Source organism: Homarus americanus, unplaced genomic scaffold, assembly GCF_018991925.1.
Source record: "Homarus americanus isolate GMGI-L3 unplaced genomic scaffold, GMGI_Hamer_2.0 scaffold367, whole genome shotgun sequence".
In the NCBI taxonomy this organism is placed as follows: Eukaryota; Metazoa; Arthropoda; class Malacostraca; order Decapoda; family Nephropidae; genus Homarus; species Homarus americanus.
In genome coordinates this window covers 4975979-4997197 of record NW_024743709.1, presented here as the reverse complement: position 1 = coordinate 4997197, position 21219 = coordinate 4975979, and the positions used below count along the sequence as shown (strand labels likewise).

At 41.5% G+C, this 21219-nt stretch overlaps 1 protein-coding gene across 1 annotated transcript in view; it reads right to left on the bottom strand.

Annotated features, from left to right (window-relative positions):
- The window catches only part of LOC121877264 (calcium-activated chloride channel regulator 1-like), a 29869-nt gene extending 11301 nt beyond the window's left edge, over positions 1-18568 (bottom strand). Inside the window, exon 1 of the mRNA XM_042382925.1 lies at positions 18040-18568. Coding sequence (XP_042238859.1) covers positions 18040-18243 — 204 coding nt within the window. The 5' untranslated portion in view covers positions 18244-18568. The remainder of the gene's footprint in view (positions 1-18039) is intronic.
- Between the last annotated feature and the right edge of the window lie 2651 nt (positions 18569-21219).

The window sequence follows — 21219 nt, the reverse complement described above, 5'->3', positions numbered from 1 at the left end:
TATAATTCTATCATTTATCAACGTTACCTAAAACAGGATAAATGACATAAGTTTTTTTTTCATTATTTTTGGCATCTCATTTTGAGGATTTTTTATTTTATAATATGAAAAACTTCTAACCTAACCAAAACAAACCTAACCAAACCAAACCTAACCAAAACAAACCTAACCAAACCTAACCTAACCAAAACAAACCTAACCTAACCAATCCCAACCCTAATCACAATACTGGTAATCGTTTTCATGTTAAATGTGTCTTTTCCTTGTCCTTTTAAAACTTGAATAGAAAAAAAAAACACTAATTTACTTTCATTAGATAGACTCACTTTCCACGCGTCAGAGAAAAGAAAAAGAAAGTCTCTCCTTTTTAAAATATTCCAAGATTTATTTCCATTTTAAAGAGGTCAGGACAAACGACTGGGTTAACTGGGTGACTGAGGTGCCGTAGAAAGGTGATACTATATCTCACCTGGTCTGTCTTACCTGTGGGGTTTAATTAGTTATGCATACTGTCTCGTGTCTTTATCATCCCTTTCTCTGTCTTTTATATGTAGTTTACCGTCTCCTTTGTCTGTCTTCCATAAGAAATTTTCCGTCTCTCTTTCTCTCTTTCCTGTATAAACCTCATTGTGTTATTTTCCTATAGTTTCTCTTGACTACTTAACCGGATAATCTATTTAGCCGGTTACCAGATAATTCTCGTCTGACCTTAATAACCGTAGTAGATTCGTTATATTTTCCTCTCTTCTCTTCCTCCTTCCTCCTCATTCTGATCTCATCCATTCAGCTTTTTATCTTTTTATTCTCTCCTCTTACACCTTCTCAAAGATCTTCCCAGCTTCTTTGAATCTCTTTGCTATGCTTTAGGTAAATTGTTATTCTATTTTGCCTCAGTTACTCTCATCGCTTCTTATCGCCTTATGCTCGTGTTTCTTCTTCTTTTTCTTTATTCGCCTCTACAATTTTTTATTCTGTGTTTTCATGTCTTGATTTGCTTATCATTAATTATCCTTTGTCCTCTTCTTCCTCCTCTCCTTCTCTTCTTATTCTTCTCTCACGCGAAGGATTATTTTTCTCTTTTGCCTGTCTCTCTCACTCGCCACATCACTGCCCCCCCCCCTTCCCTTTCTCTCTGTCTCTCCCCCCTCTTCCTTCCTCACCTCATTATTACCATTTCTCTTAAGTCATCCATCATCCCCGTGCCGTAATTATCATCCGTCATCATCATGTTCATCATCCATCCCTTCGTTCCTCTCCTTCTGTTGGCTTATTCCTGTTTATTTTATTTTATTTTTTCTATTTGCTTCTTGTCGGGTGTTCCAAGTTCTAAGACTGAACCTAAGCTGAATAATCTGAATTAATTAAACTTTACATTCGACCTTAACTAGATACGTTCATTTAGTCCAGGTAGAGTCTTTGTGTAAATTCATAGCCATCTTTTTTTTTTTTACTTTGTGTTAAAGGTTAAATAAGATAATGAAATGCTGTCTCGTGTCTTCATTTACGAGAGAAATTTCATTGACGATTTTTTTTTTGAGAATATTTCCTTTGGTCTTGTTGGGTTAGGTTAGGTTATTGTTTCCGTCCTCACCTTTTGTCTCTTATTCTCTTTCCTATTGACAAGAATCGTTTCCTCAATCCTTCTTAGTTCTTTATTTTGTTTGGTTCTAACTTTATCAGATTTTGCTTTACCTCCTTCCTTCTAATGAAAAAAAACACATATTTACTTTCCTCCTCTTCTCTTCTCTGTTCCTCTGTCTTAAGGTTCCCTCTCCTTTCCTCTTCCTCTCCTCCATCTATCTCTCCCTAATCGTATCTTCCTTCCTCCTCCTCCTCCTCCTCTACACCAAGCTGTGGGCCTGAGTCTAATCACACGACGCAAGTTATGCTCTATAAGTCTCCCCACGCCCCATCTCTCCCCTCACATCTCCTCTCCCCTCGACCCCTTACCTCTCACCCCTCATCTCTCCCCTCATCCTTCAATCCTTAAACCTCACTACCATTCTCCCTAGCTCTGTGTGTGTGTGTGTGTGTGTTTTAAGTACCGTAAGTCATGGGGAGGTGGTGACAACGGCTGCAAGAAGAGAGAGAGAGAGAGAGAGAGAGAGAGAGAGAGAGAATAAAAAAATGAAAGGACATAAGACAAACCAACACGAACAACAAGATTATAAATTATTCTTTCCGTAAAAAAAAATAAACTTGAAAGAAAACTGACCGATCTTCCTCCAACAATCCCTCCCCCATCTACTCCACCACTTAATCTCCCTCCTCCATCTCTTCCTCTTGCACCCTACCCCTCCCCCCCCCTACCCCCTCCCTAACGAACGTACGAAATTGGGCTGATAAGTAGTTTGGGAATTAGCTTAGAGACGCACCAAGCTGGGAGACAAGTAGCCCTTAGCAGTGTGGCGAATGTTGCAAAGTTTGTACATAATACTTGCAACATTCAGGGGTCTCAGTGGTGAGGGAGATTATGTGTAGGTAAGTGAGGGAGATTGTAGGGGAGTGAGGGAGATTATTTATAAGGGAGTGAGGGAGTTTGTAGGGGAGTGAGGGAGATTATTTATAGGGTAGTGAGGGAGATTGTAGGGGAGTGAGGGAGATTATGTGTAGGTAAGTGAGGAAGATTATTTATAGGGGAGTGAGGGAGATTATTTATAAGGAGTGAGGGAGTTTGGGAAGTGAGGGAGATCTGGAGGGAGTGAGGGAGATTATTTATTGGGGAATGAGGGAGATTATCTGTAGGTAAGTGAGGAGATTATCTATAGGAAGTGAGGGAGATTGTAGGGGAGTGAGGGAGTTTGTAGGGAAGTGAGGGAGATTGTAGGGGAGTGAGGGAGATTATTTATAGGGGAGTGAGGGAGTTTGTAGGTGAGTGAGGTAGATTATCTATAGGTGAGTGAGGTAGATTATCTATAGGGGAGTGAGGGAGATTATCTACAGGTGAGTGAGGGAGATTATCTCTAGGGGAGTGAGGGAGATTATCTATAGGTGAGTGAGGGAGATTATCTATAGGGGAGCGAGGGAGATTATCTATAGGTGAGTGAGGGAGATTATCTATAGGGGAGTGAGGGAGATTATCTATAGGTGAGTGAGGGAGATTATCTATAGGGGAGTGAGGGAGATTATCTGTAGGGAAGTGAGAAAGACAAGATTTTTTTTAACTTCTGGCGGATTTTGTGGTCACTCTGTAGTAGACTGTAGAATAAGTGAGGAATATTTATTTTCTAAGATTGGGGAAGCGCTTAATGGTTCCTCTTGCTTCTGTAGTTAACTGTAGAGGCGGTATCTAGTTGACTGTAGAAGCGATGTAGTTAACTGTAGAGGCGATATTTAGTTGACTGTAGAAGCGAGGTCTAGTTGACTGTAGAGGCTATGTCTAGTTGACTGTAGAGGCGATGTCTAGTTAACTGTAGAAGCGATGTAGTTAACTGTAGAGGCGACGTAGTTAACTGTAGAGCAAGAAGTATTTTATTTTTATGGGGAATTGTTTCACGGTTTTCACCTCTATAATTACTATAATAACTTTCTACTTTTTTCTTCAAGTTTTGGGGATTTGTTATGTTGTGAACGTTCTTTGAATTTAAACAGCGAGTTATTGTTTTAATTTTACTGAAGGATTATTATACTAGAGGAGGAGTAGGAAGAGGAGAGAGCGATTTTTACCTGTCAGGTTAATTAAGTTCAAAGTTTCTAGGGTGTATTAAGGTATTGGATGTTGTGGAAGGTAATGTTTGTATTTTACTTATGAGGGATTGATTCTTTTAGAGAGAGAGAGAGAGAGAGAGAGAGAGAGAGAGAGAGAGAGAGAGAGAGAGAGAGAGAGAGAGAGAGAGAGAGAGAGAGAGAGAGAGAGACAGATGGATGGGCGAGATAGATAGATTGATGAATAAACAGTGAGAGAGAGAGACAGATGGATGGAAGCGAGATAGATGATAGAGATAGATAAACAGTGAGAGAGAGAGAGAGAGATGGATGGAGGCGAGATAGATAGATAGATAAACAGTGAGAGAGAGAGAGAGAGACAGATGGATGGAGGCGAAATAGATAGATAGATAGATAGATAGATAGATAAACAGTGAGAGAGAGAGAGAGAGAGAGATCAAACCTAAAATGAAAAGAAACCCCCAAAACAACATCCCTTGACGTATGTAAACAAAAACATAAAAACAAAAATACAAACAAAAACAAACACATAACAAAAACCTCACCCAAACATCAACAAACACAACACGACAAGTTCTGGACAAAGTGAGATCACAAATTGGGAACATAAAGCACGGTAGGTCGAACAGAGAGAGAGAGAGAGAGAGGCAGAGATCGTAATTTCGGTTCACAAAAGATCGCAGTTAGTGGACACAACAATTCAGCGTCGGGGCCGTCAGTCATCCTCAATAACGAATATAAGATTGTCATTTTTTCCCCTCCATTATTACCAAGGGTCTTGTTACCTGTACTTACCTGAGGTCTTTAATTAATGTACTCAATAAAAAAATATATATATAACCCGTATATAAAAAAAATAACATTTGTGTGTGATATTTTACCTATAGATATATAATTTAGGATTATATAGGAGTAATGAATTATATATTTTGTTTTGGAGGAGAGATTAGATGTTTCCTTCCTCTATCCTGTGTAAAAAAATGATGATTGGAATTGAGACATCCAGGCGGCTATTATCTAAGACCCGGCGTCGTTATCTTTAAAGGGGAGACCAAAGGTAATTTTTCCAGGTGCTGATCGCTATTACGACGTCCCTATTATAGCCGTTAATGATTTATATAAGACGATACTTTCTCTGTCTCTCTTTCTCTATCTATCTATCTCTTTCATTCTCTCTCTCTCTGGCTCTCGAACCAGTTTCTCTCTTCCTCCTCCCAGTTTATGCCTCTCTATTTCTCATTTTCTCTCATTCCCTACCTCCCTAATTCTCAAATCAATTTATCTCTCTCCCTCCTTCCTTCTCTCTGTCTTTCTTTCTCCTTTCATCTCTCCCTTACACTTTCGTCTCATTCCCCTTCCCTATCTCATTTCGTCCGGAGTGACACACACACACACACACAACTTCAACTGTGAACAATGATTTGCTTTCACCTGTAGTGTAATTACCTGGGGCTGGTTGTCACGGGTGCTGTGATTGATCCAGGGTGGGGGGAGACTCACCCATACCCTCCTCTCACACAGGTAAATGAGAGAGAGAGAGAGAGAGAGAGAGAGAGAGTCCTCATCCACCCACACACACACACCTCACCTAACCCAACGATGGTGTAAACAAGAGCTCAGGTAACACCCTCACCCCCCCCCACCCCCACCAAAGTCATTTATATATGAACCATGAAACAGGGAGGTGAATGATAGAGAATTTGTGTGATGATTGGAGGAAGGGAAGAGGAGAGGGTGAGTGTGTGAGGAGGTGGTAGAAGAGGAGGTAGATGAAGGGAGAGGAGAGGGTGAGTGTGTGAGGTGGTGGTAGAAGAGGAGGTAGATGAAGGGAGAGGAGAGGGTGAGCGTGTGAGGAGGTGGTGGAAGAGGAGGTAGATGAAGGGAGAGGAGAGGGTCAGTGTGTGAGGAGGATGTGGAGGAGGAGGTAGAAGAGGAAGATAGTGTAGGCGGGAAGGAAGGTGAGAGGGAAGGATGGAGGGAAGGAAAGAGAGGGGGAAGAACGGAAGGAGAGAAGGTTAGAGAAGAGGGAAGAAAGGAAGGAAGGAAGGAAAGAGAGAGGAAAGGATGGAAGGAAGGAAGAAGGGACGAAGCGAGAAAGGAAGATTCTTACGGGTAGGTGGAGAACACTGTATACCAATATGGAATTTCCGACAATGTCACAACCAGATGTCGGAAACGCTGAAGGCAACGTCTTTGTAATTGCTGGGAAGTGACGAAAACGGCGGTGGGTGGTGGGTTGTGGTGGTGGGTTGTGGTGGTGGTGGTGGTTAGTGGGTTGTGGTGGTGGTTAGTGGGTTGTGGTGGTGGTGGTGGGTAGTGGGTTGTGGTGGTTGTAGTGGTGGGTGGTGGGTTGTGGTGGTGGGTGGTAGGTTGCGGTGGGTTCTTTTGGTGGGTTATGAAAGATGAGGGTGTGTTGGGTCGTTGGATAGGGTGGATTGAGGTGGGTGAGCTGGATGACCTGAGTGGGTTGCAAGGGTGGGTTGAGGTGGATGGGCTGTATGAACTGAGTGGGTGACAGGAGTGGAGTGAAGTGGGTTGGACTGAATGAATTGAGTGGGCGGCAAGGGGTGGGCTAAATGACGGTTCAGGATGGGCGGCTAGGATTGGCTGGAAGACCCTCAGGGGTGGGCGGAAGAGGTTGGGTGGGCTTGTGGTGGGTTAGGTGGGTGGTATGAGTGAGGCGGACGGGGTCAGGGGTGGACGACGGCAGGGGAGTATTAATTAGGGAAGGCGATGAAAGATTTTCCTTGGCTGTGACGTGAGAGAGAGAGAGAGAGAGAATGTGTGTGTGTGTGTGTGTGTGTTTGCAGGTGATCGAGGCATCCTCAGGTGACATTTTCTTTATATACGATGATGGCAACACATTTTATATTCTTTTATAAAAACAAAACCCAAAATTCAAATTTGAGCGGCAAAGATTTTACAACATGCACAGTGGTGAGAGAGAAGCTGTCATGAAAAGCTGTCGAGACTGACACGTAACTCTATTACAAGATACAACGCTGCCATTTCCCTCCATGTGATGTATTCAAAACTGCAATTCAACTTACAATCTTTACGACGCCGCTCTGTAGTTGCAGCTCAGTGATGATAAGCAGAGGGAGGGAGGGAGGGAGGGAGGGAGGGAGAGAGAGAGAGAGAGAGAGAGACCGATAACACAAGATAAACAGGAGTTGTTTAGTCTTCTTAAAGAAACATTAAAACTTTTCCTTTGCTTTGGCTTATCGCAAAAGATACCGTAAAATGATGCCTTTGTTTTTATCTTCCCTCTGAAACTCCAATAACACAAATACCACCACATCACATCAGCCGCACATATCCAGTCATCAGCGAGACGGGGATAAATAATACTTAACGTGACAAGAACAGATAATATCAACACACCAGGGTCTAACACGCAGGCATGAACCACACAAAAAAATAACATCTTGTATCTCTCAGCCTGGCCACTGAGTGTGTCGGCCCAACCGTGTGAAACTATGCCAAGATACCTCCCCTCTCTCTCTCCCTCCCTCCCACTGACCGTCAACACCCTCCCCTTCCCTCCCTTTTACCCCTGTCTCATACGGCTTGCCTTTAGGGCTCGGGAGGTCAGTAGGGTAAAGGATGTCCCAAAGGGTTAAAAAAAGGGGACATGCTAAGGTGATAATCTACCCAGGTATGTCTCCTCTACACCTGAACTGAATCCTCCTTCCCTCCCACTCTCTTTTTCTGTCTCTCTCTCTCCCCCACTTATCTACCAAGTCCTCCACCTCCTCTTCCTCTCTTTCCCACCACACCTCCTCTATTCAACACCCCCCCCCCCTTCCTACTACCTGGTCAGCCCTGTGTCACGACCACACTATTAATATAATCACCTGGTGGTAGTGTGATGATCTCAGGGAGTTTTAGCATTGGTGGGAGAGAAGAGGTCGACGAGGAGCCTCTATATCGTCCAGGATATGTGAGGTGATGAGAGTTAAGGCTATAGGATAGGGGGGAGGATAGGGGAGTAAGGGGTGGATGGGAGGAGGTGAGGGATAGGAACGTGAGGAATATATAATTTAGCAATAATGATAAAAATAATAATAATAATAATAATAATTCGAAAATTTAAAAAAATGTATTTATGATCACAATGAGAATACGTATAATAACTGGATTAATAACATTATTCATTCCCTGAGTCTGGCTCACTCTTGTGGGGTATATTTTAAGCAAGCATCTTCCCACCGAGGATTACAATATTGGGAGAGGTGAGAGAGGTAATTAAAAATATCTCCCTCTCTCTCTCTTTCCTTCAGTCTTTCTCTTTTTTCAGTTTCTCTCTCTCATTCTGTCTTATCTTTCTCTCTCCATCTCTCTGTCTTTCTCTGTCTCTCTCTCTCTCTCTCTCTCTTTTGCTGAATTTCGCTCAAGCTTAAACCCCCACTCTCTCTCTCTCTTTCTTTTGCTCAATTTCTCTCCCAACTTGGAATCGACGTGGCCAAAAAGGACTCCCTAATTTGTGAGTCCCTTGTGCAACTCCCCCAATTTGCTGAAAATCTTTGACTATCCCAGAGCCCCAAGCAAGGAAGGTACCCTCGTAAATATACTGTACGTTCACCAAGTAATGCACCCCACTCCACCCACCACATACCCGCCCAGCCCCGACCGCACCCTCAAACATTCCTAAGTTAGACTTGTTAGATTTGTTCCAAGTGACGTGATTTTTTCCAAGTAACGTAAGATTTTTTCCAAGTAACGTAAGATTTTAAGTAAGGTAAGATTTTTTCCAAGTAAGGTAAGATTTTTTCCAAGTAACGTAAGATCTTTAGCCCTAAATTTGAAGACTTGAAAAAGCGGCCAACAACACTATTTAAGTAACAACAACAACGATGGCGGTCCGTATGGCATCGTAATTGTTATATCACTCTAATGTATTTTATCTTTTACCGAGAAAGAAAAATGAGACGGATTTTTTTTTTATGATTTTAAACTTGATTAGGAGGAGAGTTTTTTCCCTTCCTTTAACTAGGGATGAGATAGTGAGGGTATTTTATGGAAGAGTCTCAGTGGTAATTGAGATTCATGTGTGTGAGTGTGCGTGTGTGTGTGAGTGTGCGTGTGTGTGTGTGTGTCGATAAGTAAGAGGGTGACACTATGTGGTAGTAGTAGAATTAGTGGTATTAGTAGTAGTAGAAGCTAAAATTCTACCTCCTTACCCACCTATACTTAAACTATTATAAGTACTGTGCTATTAATCCAGGTATGACGTCAGGTTAATTAAACTACTATTGAACGAAAAAAAAATCACCTAAACATATTTTTATCTGTTAACTGGACACACACACACACACAAATAGGAATATTAATAGTTGTTGAAAATTGGTATTGGTCTCAGAGATAGTTAAGGACTTCCGCTTGTGAAAATTTCAACCCGATGTAACTAAGCTTTGATTTACCGATGGCCTTTGATGTTTAATGGAGCCCTGGACATGTTCCCTTCCTCCAAGCTACTGTGTCTTATTTTACATGTCGGGTAGTTTGGTGTTTTATATGTACACACACACACACACACGCACATATGCTGTAAAATGGAACGGGTTAAAGATATACACAGATGGCTCATATATAGACTTACAGTATCTACGTATTTATGTATATATATTGCACTGACGCCAATACATATAGAAACATGATCACACAGCTATAATACATATTGACGTATATACTGTTAGTATACACACACACACGCAGAAGTCCCCATGACCACGTGAGGTCCTTCATATCAACACCCAAGGACGAGGACTACACCACGTGAACACTACACCACCGATGTCTCAATGACCAGCCCAGGCCCGGGCCATCAACTGTAAACTATAATAATTTGTATGTTCAATTCATGCCACTTCTTCTTTCAGTAATGAAAGCTTTTGTTAAGCAACCCACACACCCCATGTCTTTCTATGTAAAAAGTCATTTTTGTCCAATGTATATTTTCAGCCTTTGGGCTTCAGAACTTTTTCAATAAACCGTTAATTATTATTATTACATTCCACCCGGCGCGATCGTCGACTTCCGGTGGCCTTAACATTCTCCGCACTGTATACTTCTTCAGGTGTCTTCCCTCTCGTCAAGAGTCTCCGCGGGGCCCTTGGAGACATTAGCCGGACTCCCAGTGTGTTCTCCGCCCCCTCGTCCTCCCTCACCCATGGGCACTCTTCCTGCCCATCCACCAAATTTATGCCTTAAGTTTCTCACAAGCAAAACCTGAGACCAAAAATTCGATATACATACAGTAGGCACGCGTGGCGATATGTGTGTGTGTGTGTGTGTGCGTGTGTGTGCGTGTCATTACAATATACAATAAGATTAATTGTTTTCTCCTCTGCAATGGGTATTTTCGCTTTATTTTACTGAATATTTTTTTTTATTTCTCAAGTTTCGCAAAATAAAGTGAAAAGTGTGACGCAAAGGTTAATCATCCTATTGTCGGGTTACACATTCCCCTCCTTCCTCCTCCTTCTCTTCTGTCCTCTGCCAATAGTGTTCCATATTCCTTTCTTCCTTCAATACCTCCTTCTCCTTCCCCCTCCTCTTCTCTGCGTTATACATCATATTCTTTTAATCTCATCATCTTTTACGAGTACAATAACTCATAACGAAGACGTGAATAACGATTTATCGAGATAATGAGGTTAATACCGTCCGCTCTCCAACATCCCACTACGCTCACTACGATAAATTATAAGGTGTTGCGTGCGTTGCGTGTGGACCCCCCCCCCTAGTCTTCTTGTGTGCTATGTCTCTGAAGTTCTCCTTTCCTTCTTCTCCTGCTCAAACAACTATATCATTTAAAGACAATCTCTGACTGAAGGACTGTATATGGCCTGTCCTCCCCACTAGGAACCTACACTACGCTCTATGGCTTCATCCGCAAACAGGATTTCATCTTTTTTTTTTATCATCGAGGCTGTGCGAAACTGTTATAGGCAACCGAGTTTGTCCAGAGAGAGAGAGAGAGAGGGAGGGAAAAAAGGAAAAAAAAAGAGGGAAAGAGGATGACGGTCCCCCTGGTGGTTATATTTTTCAGCCACGAAGCTTCACGCTGTTGGGGGTGGAAAAAAAATATAACACAATGAATTATATGATATTCACTTGCCCACATACATCACGACCCACAGGCGAGTCAAAATTTATGGCATTCGAACCGCGTCAAAATATGTAACCTAGGCGAGGAAAATGGTTGGGAGCTTCGAGGGGGGCCATTCGTTGTGTGTGTATCTGAGAGAGAGAGAGAGAGAGAGGGAGGGGAGGAGGGGGGCTGACTCACTCGCTCGTCAGGGAGGGAGGACCTGAGAAGCGCTCTTTGGCACAACGTTTACACACCATTGCTTCCCGCGGGAGGCAACATCCACCAAGGCATTCTTCTACCTAGTTAATGAACCTTTCAAGTCCTCCTCCTCCTCCTCCCCATGGCCGTGCGTGCGACAGGTAAACACACTGGTCCCCCGTGATAATATTATGGTACACCGCGCTATCACATCAACACTACACCAGCCCACCTTACCTGACACTCACACTTGCTCATCGTCCACTCCTCCCACCGCCTCCACCACCCCCACTCTATCTAAAGCTCGTCACCTTCATATATCATCCAACATTTTATTTGTCTCAGTTACTCCACAAATACTGACTTAAAAATATATATAACTCTCCTTTAATTACACTAATCTATAGCCAGCCTCTACAAAACTGACTCTAATTAAATAACTCGTTTTATAACTCTTCATTCACCTTCATAACTCTAATATACAAATCATCCAGGAACAAAATGACTCAAAAAAATAATCTTTATCATTCCTTCGTGACCTACATAACGCTAACTCTCCTTGAAGACCGTATATAAAAAAAAATAACATTATCTCAACACTATCTCAATATACCTTTAAGTTTACAACACTCTCAAACGTTTCGAAGGGTCTAGGACGTGATGTTCTGGCTGAGCACTAACCGAGTGTCACTACCTCTAATTCATGCCCTGGTTCGACTCCCTCTTTCATCAGGTCTCTCTCTCTCTCTCTCTCTCTCTCCCACCGCACCACCAGCAGAACCCCGCGTCCGAAATTCCCACTAAATACAAAGGGTTGGCGGTCCTTTGTATGATAATGTAGGTGTCAACTGCTGCACCCCCTTCCTCTCTCACTCTCTAGTTTGGACGTCTCTCTCTCTCTCTCTCTCTCTACTTTGGACGTCTCTCTCTCTCTCACTAGTATAATGAAGATTCTTACATGCTTGTATTCACCTTAGTCTCTATTTGTCATTGTCTCTCTATTAAATAATATTACCCAGTTTTCATACTAGATTAATTTCCTCTCTCTCTTCCAACTTTCCTCTTCTACTCTCTCTCTCTCTCTTCCAACTTTCCTCTTGTACTCTCTCTCTCTCTCTCTTCCAACTTTCCTCTTGTACTCTCTCTCTCTCTCTCTTCCAACTTTCCTCTTCCTCCGCCTATCGACCAATCGCTTCCCCCACCCTGAGTGACCGCCCCCCACAATAATACACTCACCATGATGAAATGTTAGCACTCGGTACCTAATTAATTTGCTTGAAGGACTCGTACCCCCGTTCTCCACTCCTCCTTACATTAATAGTAATTAATTTGCTTCATCATACCAGAGACATCATCTTTTGACTTCACGGGAGGATGAGTGAGGAGGAGGAGGAGGGAGGAGAAAAGGTAGGGGAGGAGAGAGGAGGAAAGAGAAAGAGAAAGGGGAATAAGGAGGAGATAGAAGGGAAGGAGGGAGGAGAAAAGGTAGGGGAGGAGAGAGGAGGAAAGAGAAAGAGAAAGGGGAATAAGGAGGAGATAGAAGGGAAGGAGGAAGTAAGGAGGAGATAGTAATTAACTTTTGACTTGGTGAAGATATTTCAATTCTATGACCTTAAAGGATATTATTTTTATCTTTGTCTTCGCTTTTTCATGGACTATTGACTTCACTGAGAGAAATTACTTCTTTTGGCTTCTAGAGGGGAAACATCCACTCCCTGGGCTTTAAAGGAAGACAATGATTGACTTCACAGATATAAATTGTCTTCTACATTCAAGGGGGGAGGTATTGTCTCGTAACATGAAAGGGATATATCATCTTTTTTTTAATCCAGAGAGACAGACAGAGTGAGAGATGTCATTCTCACTTTATTGTTCAACTTTATCATTGACTTCACAGGGAGACTTCAGCTATTGACTTCATATTTGGCTGTTATTGGCGCCCTTCCTCCCTTGACCCCCAAAAATGACACGCACACACACACACACGCACAGACACACACGCGCACACACACGCACAGACACACACACACACACATTAATAGGGGTTTTGGAGCTTAATGGGGTCACTAGTTTAAGACATGATTCTAACACTACTAATAGCTTTGATTCTAAAACTAATAGTGACAAAATACTATTACAGCAGTGATTCTATGTTAGTTATATGGAGTTAGGTTAATTTTTGTTAAGTTAAAGTTACGTTAGATTAGTTTATGTTAAGTTAGGTTAGGTTAGTCTCTGTTAAGTTACTTTAACTTAGGTTAGGTTAATTTATGTTAAGTTAGATTGACAAGAACTTGTGGATGACGAATGAGCAGCAAAAAAAAACCCTGCACTGAACCAGAACTACGGGTAATAACATAAGCAGAACTCGCCTTAAAATGAGATCTAATTGATAATCTAATTCTACCTCACTGGTTTCTGTCAAGGTGTTCTATCGTCAGACTCACATCATGACGACTATAACATCGATAATTAGCGAGAAGTGAATCCCAACCCAGGTAATTACTCTAGGTATCGGAAGTAGTTAGCAGTACTGAGTTATAAGGTCAGGTGTGAGGTATAATTGGTGATGGAACGACAGAACTAGCATTGAATTAATTAGTAACGTTTGGGCACTAGGATTACTTATAATTTAATACTACAACTAGTAATGTTTTAATACTAGCAAGGGTTCTGAACAAGGAGAGGATGTGGGAAGTATTAACGTTTTGGGGTCTATTTAGTCCCCAGGTGAGAAGAATTAACGTTTTGGGGGTCCATTTAGTCCCCAGATGAGAAGAATTAACGTTTCGGGTCCACTCAGTCCCTAGGCGAGAGAGTCCACGCTGTCACAGTTCCCCTGATATTTTCATTTCGTGGGCAGAGAACACTTAACACCCACCAAACAAAAACAAAAAATCACGATATTCATAACAGTCATCGAAGACCCTCTCCCTCTCCCCCCGCCCTTCCTCCTGGCTACTGCTGGGGGGTGTTAGTTACCTGTAGGAGGGCTCTGAGGGACGTCGCCGCCGCCGTAACAATATCACCAACTGTACTGAATAATATACTCGTTGACTATTATATATAGAGACTTTTATTCCAGATCTATGACGGCTAAAGTATCACTGACTGATATGTATAATGTATGTGTGGAACAGCAGGTGTGGATTTTTTTCTTTTAGTGTTATATTGAGAATAAGTTGATATGTAATGTCAGTTGTATTGACGGTAGAGAGCTTTTCCACACGTATATAGTTCATCTGAGTCTGTCTGTCTATCCGATAATCATATGACTTAGTGATTGTCATAAAGCATTTAATTAATCATTATTCTGCTCAGCTTACTGTAATAGTTATTAATGAGAGATTTTGTATTAGTAATATATTATCAACCAGCCAACGCATGTATAGTAGTCATAATACTAATAATAATACATAACTGTGAGGATACATGAACAAGTATAATCTGAGGATACATATTGGAATAACTTTAAGAATATATTGAAGTTCTCTATGTGTCTTTATATGTATAGGTTTATCATGTTATTTATCTCTCTTGATTATTTGGTGCCGATTTCATCTGTAAAAAATGGGGAGAGGGACTTTTGGTTAATTTTATTTAGTGGGGGATGGGGTTGTGGGGGAGGTAAGGATGGGGAGGTGGGGATAGGGAGGTGGGGATGGGAAGGGGGATGCGACCTCAAAAAACTATGAAAAAACCCTGACTCGTATTAATAACAATGTAACTAAAACAAGGAATTGACTAACGCTAATAATAATGTTAATATAATACTAGAACTAGCAATTATGGCATTAAACTGTTGTCACTTGAACAGTCGGCCTAGCAATAAGATAAAACGAGTGCCAATAAGAAAATAGAACTTAACGATGAACCTGAACTAGCATTACACTGACAACAAAAAGGACTGCAATCAGACACAGACTTAATGATCTGACAGACAAACGATCCAGCGAGGAATACGGTCTATAGAGGTCAGATCTACAGGCGATGTCGCGTCGATCTGAGAACGTCCTGACACAATGTTATGTTACTCCTTGGCATCAGAATTGGCACTGGCTTAACCTCTTAGCTAATAGTGTCACAGACATTATGGGGTTTTTGACGAGCATGTTAATCTAGAGAAAAGACATAGATAGATAGAGGGAGGAAGAGAAGGGGGGAGGGAGGGAAGGAGAGAGATAGTAAAGATAAATACGTCATTTGTTGTCGTCGAAAACAGTAATGACATCACACAGGAAATAGTGATGACCTCACGTGAGGGATGGTGAGATGGTTATGACCTGACGTCATTTGTACGCACAGTGACGGCATATGTACGTATAGTAAAGAATTAGTGCCGGATATAGTGAAGATGTTTGGTACATTATTATAGTGAAAATCCATTGTTTATATACTATCCAGTAGATGGCCTAAGATGAAACAGGTGAATGGTCCGCTGAAACAGATGCTCTTCTTGCTGAAACTGAAGTCAAGATCCCCTATCAGCTAAAACTGACTCTTGAAAGCTGAAACAGACATGCCATCAGCAATAAGTAACACTATGACATCTGAAAGATATTCTTTATTAGCTGAAATAGACACCCTGTGGATTATAAAAGACTCTGAAAGCTGAAACGGACACTCTATCATCCCTGAAAGCTATGAAACGGACACCCTGTTGACATTCAGTGACTCCGTGACACAGGATACAAGCATCACGTTACCTGAAGTAGCTAAAACACTGGGAAAACACACCCGCACACACACACATACAGACGGCAACACCTGGACGGAGCTACACAACACCTGGATGACACCTGGACGATACCTGTAATGCAGTTGACATCCCCTTCCTTCCTCTCTCCTTCCTCCAAGACAGACAACACGACACTTCAGGCTTAATGTAAACAAGTTTGAGAGAATATTGGAAAAAAAACGCTAAGAGAAAAATAAGGACACGGGAAGAAATGAAAGAGGAGGAAGGGGTAAGGAAAAAATGTTATGAGAAAACTACAAGAGAAAAAGAAATGAGTAGTGTGTGTGTGTGTGTGTTAATGTTACAAGAAGAGGGGAACAGACTTGATGGGATATTTCACTCTCTCTCTCTCTTTCTCTACCTTTTAACGTTGTCTTTGATGTAAATTCACTACGAGTTTTACTACCCACACAATATCACACAAGTACATTCCCCCAGCTACTAAAAACAACCTTTACATCTCGTATCTTGTTACTTTATACACACACACACACACACACACAGAGGGAGAGCAGCAAGGATTAACTCTTAGTATTGGCAGATAAATTTCACAGGGGGGTAAGAGGCTCAACGAACTAGACAACACAACGAAATATCCTCAAGAAAGATTACGATACATATATAAACGAGTCTATATCTTGTTTGTTTATGTGGGGGAGAATACCGGCATGATAGATTTGAATATTACACTCTCAGTAACATATAGTAATGATAATACCCCTGTGTGTAATATTTAGTTGTTATTGATATGATACTCTTCGCTATTATACTCAATACTATCATAATAATACTCTTTATTGACCAGCATCATAAATATACGTAATGTTCACATGTTAAGGATATTATTACACTGAACAAACATGATAATTGAACAACTTATAGCACGACGTAATTATGAACAGTGGTAAGGATATAATAAACTTGAACATTACACTCAACACTTCCTCACTAACTGGGGGCCAAATTGAACGTGATGGCAAAGTTGATAAGAAATAGTTCTCTCAAACAAGCTCCTGAAGTGAACAATAACTTTGAACATTCCCAAGTTGTTCTCAATTAACAACTAAGTTTCTTTAGTTTGTTAATGCCCCAGTCAAGCTCATTCTCTCCACTTATCAGAATTGAAATAATAATAATAATAAAAATATTACGTAAATTTTATTCTGAGGGGGTGAACCTATGATGTCTGACTGTATGGTGACTGAGTGCGATACAGTCTAATGAGCCCAGGTAGTGAGTGGCTCAATTTATTAATGGTTCATCATGACCGTCACTGACTGGCGTATCTTAAAGGTAAATGACAGGTGAACCGTATTGACTGGTAACTGACAAATACCTCCCTCACAACCTTAATCGACTGGTGCATCATGAAATAACTGGCATCTCGTGAACGCAACTGAGTGGTACATCAAGAACGCAAAAACTGACTGGTACATCGTAAGCGTAAGAAGTGACTGATGCAAATTGAGAACTGTGTGGTCAATTATGAACGTAACTGACTGGTGCATCATGAACGTAACCGACTGACTGGTGCCTATCTGATCGACGCGGTGAGACTCGGGTACACAGTCACCTTTCAGCCAGTGAATCAATTGACTGCTAGCTTTCACAGTCACGGAGGCTGGTGGTAGTGGAACTGAGTGTAATTCTCTCACTAGACAGACGTACACTCGAGTTATCGTCTACATTATTTAACCATGACATAAATTTTAATCAGACATCGTGACTACGTGGGTTCTATACTAACATATATAATAGATACTTAACTAATAATCACGATGTTTGGTTATAATTATTATGATAGATCTCAACATGATCATTGGAGCTTAATAAATTTTACATTAACACGGTTTCATGTTTTTTGTTTTATTTAATGTATTATGAGATATGACGTAGCTAATCGTGCTATGATTCAAGGGATTATCACTGATTAATAATTCATTTTAATCATTATTGGAGAGAGTAGGTGTGACACTCGACATATATTTGTAATTATCTCCTCTAGAGTTACAGGGAAGGATAACCTCACCTGCCATCCTCATGAACCAAGTCACTCAGGTAGACAGACTAATGACCCCCCTCGTCAGTAGTGTAGAGGCAGACTGTATAGTTTTGTGGTGATATTCTGTCAGTTATATTGCTGATGTATCGTGTCGTCAGTACTGTATAATTTAGACTCTGGGATAAGCAAGAAACATAAAATCACCGAGATTTTCCTTCGTCAGTAGTGTTGAGACAGACGGTATTCAGTTCTACAAAAGAAAAAGGCGATAGAATACTGAAAGTCTTCCCTTATAGCGAGAAGCAAGAAGAAGTCATACGATTTTGTTGTTGTCTATACCTTGAGTCCGTGGATGACGTGGTTGCAGTGCTCCTGAGGGACGTAATCACTGATGGCCACCATGAGCCCCTCATACCCGTTGTCCACCAGCCTTAGGTCCTCAGGGTGTCCTAGGACCTGCCTGGTCCCTGCCACCACTGTCAGCACCAGCAGAACTACAACACTCCCTCTCATCGTCACCAACCTCATCCTCTGCGATGTCATTCCAGAAGTGGGGTCTGGTAAACACTCATCGAAATCCCTTTTTTCTCTCTTTTTCTCTTTCTTCCTTTTAGGATATGTCAGGGCAATAAGGGAGGTACACGATCACACAATAGTCGTAGCTGTTGGAAGAATTGGTTACACCAACAGAAGCACACAAGTTCCACTCTCTTGCACTAAAGTTCCTAAACGCCAAGAAGTCAGAGGCTTGGAAGGTTCAAGGATTCCAATAGCGGCTGTCAAGAGGTGGCGGAGCGAGCGGTGAGCGTGTCCGCACACTGCGCGCTTTCAACAAGTACTGACACTCTGGGTCGACGGCAGCAGACCCCCACCAGCTACACTGGCTGGGCGGCTCAGCGCTGCCCGGCCATTGGCTCAAGCTCCGCCCCCTTTGGATACCAGTCTTCAAGACCACCACCACCAAATAGGATATCGGGCTTTTGGCTTTTTGGAGTTTCTTGCAAAAGCCGCAGTGCATTTATATGTTGGAGTTACCCCTACGGCCTAGCTGAGCCACAGCATGCTGGAGAGACACAAGAGAACAGAGTCCACTGTAACACATAACCGATGCGGTATAGAAGGAACCTGGGGAGGCTAAGGATGGTGGGGGATAGGGGGAGTTAGGGGAGGTTGGGGGGTTAAGAGAGGTGAGGAGGAGAGCGAGAAAGAGGGGGTAGAGCCCAGACTGTGCTGCCACCTTGTGGTACCCTGACACACCAGCGAGGGTCAGTGAGGGTGTCCACTTCCACGGCCCCTTGCGCTGGAGTCGCCAGAGGAGGAGGAAGACAGGACGGGTCACCATAGAGGTGTCTCTTGTCACCCTTGATGTTATTTTGTCAATTCAAAAAGAACTTTAAGACTACAGCAACGTATACATGTACAGTACAGGTGGACAGATACAAGTACAGGTACAGGTGGACAGATACAAGTACAGTTACAGGTGGACAGATGCATGTACAGTACAGGTGGACAGATACAAGTACAGTTACAGGTGGACAGATACAAGTACAGGTACAGGTGGACTGATACAAGTACAGGTACAGGTGGACAGATGCAAGTACAGGTACAGATGTTTTTTGTATTATTATAACACTACATACACACTGCTATATAAGTTTACAATTCCATTATTTAATTCACAAGACCAATACAACAACGGGTACAGTTACAAGAACAGGTACAGAAGGTAACTACATTTAAACAATATTCTGAATTAGTTTGCCTTTAACTTTAATTAAAACCGACAATACAGTACAGGTGCTACCATAGACAAACACAATACTGAGTTCATGTAAACTATGTTATTATGATAGATCCAGTGTTTTATATTGAACAATAATGTCAATAACGGTAAGTACTGCAGTATGTGTGTGTGTGTGTGTGTGTGTGGAGGTAGGGAGAGCTCATAAAATTATATAGATAATATGACGCGGGTGTGTGTGGTGGTGGTAGTGGGAGATGTAACAGCACTGCCTCATTAGCTAAATACAAGACTAATTAGCATCGACAGTAATTATCAACAATCGATGCTCATTAGCAGGTGGAGGGAGTGCTGGTGGCATGTGTATGTGTGTGTGTGTGTGTGTGCGTGTGCGTGTGTGTGTGTGTGTGCGTGTTACTCACCGACAATACCTGCTTCAGGAAACTTAGCGCTCTAAGCAGTAAGGACGGACGCCACACTATTACAGATAATACCCTCTTATCATCAACAGTTATGGGGGATCTTAGAGAATGTATTCCTATTGTATATATTTGTAATAGATGTACGTATTAGCGGCGTGGTCTCGTGTGTGTGTGTATGTATGTGTGTGTCTGTCTGTGTGTGGTTAAGAGCAGTGAGAGCAGATGCATGCTATAGTTGCTGACGACAGTGTAAAATAAACTCGGCCCTGGCTGAATATCCCTCGCTTCTGTGAACTCATAGGCGAACCTTTGATGCTTCAGCCAAAGATGAGGTTGGGTTTGGACCAGTCGACTGTGGCTCACCCACCACCACCAGCCGTGGAGTATATATACCCATGGTGATGTATAGAGCTTGAGATATACATGTATTGGAGAGAGATATACATAGGTACGAATATACAGTACATGAAAGGATACGGAGTAGGAAAGGGATGATGAATATTTATACCAACAAACATTTATACTGTAGAAGACTCACCCCGATCATCATGTAATATATACGAGGATATATACACACTACATGGCGCTAAGATAAACTAATGTTGGGTATATATGAATAATATATAGATGCAAAAAGATACAAGGAATGAATGAATACACAATACGTATATATACACAAAGACAGAATACATACACCAGTTATACAAAAATTCAAGGAAATACCTAACAGAGAAATACAAATTGATTAATAATACAAATTGGTGAGAGATCAGAGAAATAGGAGAATTCGAATCTAAATAGGAAATCAGAATATGTGCACGAAGAATAATGAAAAGCAAATACGATAACAGGAACCCATTGGAGAAATTGTAATCAGGGAATATTCCTAAATGGTAGGAAATGTATGATGTATGATGTATTTGAAGAGAGAGGCTAATGTATGATGTGTGATGTATTTGAAGAGAGGCTAATGTATGATGTATTTGAAGAGAGGCTGATGTATGATGTATGATGTATTTGAAGAGAGGCTAATGTATGATGTATGATGTATTTGAAGAGAGGCTAATGTATGATGTATGATGTATTTGAAGAGAGGCTAATGTATGATGTGTGATGTATTTGAAAAGAGGCTGATGTATTTAAAGAGAGGCTAATGTATGATGTATGATGTATTTGAAGAGAGGCTAATGTATTATGTATGATGTATTTGAAGAGAGGCTAATGTATGATGTATGTTGTATTTGAAGCGAGGCTAATGTATGATGTTGTATGATGTATAAGAGAAAACAAATGAATAATGTATGTCTAGGGGGAAAAACATAACGTAGTATATATAAAGAAAGAGTTTATACACAG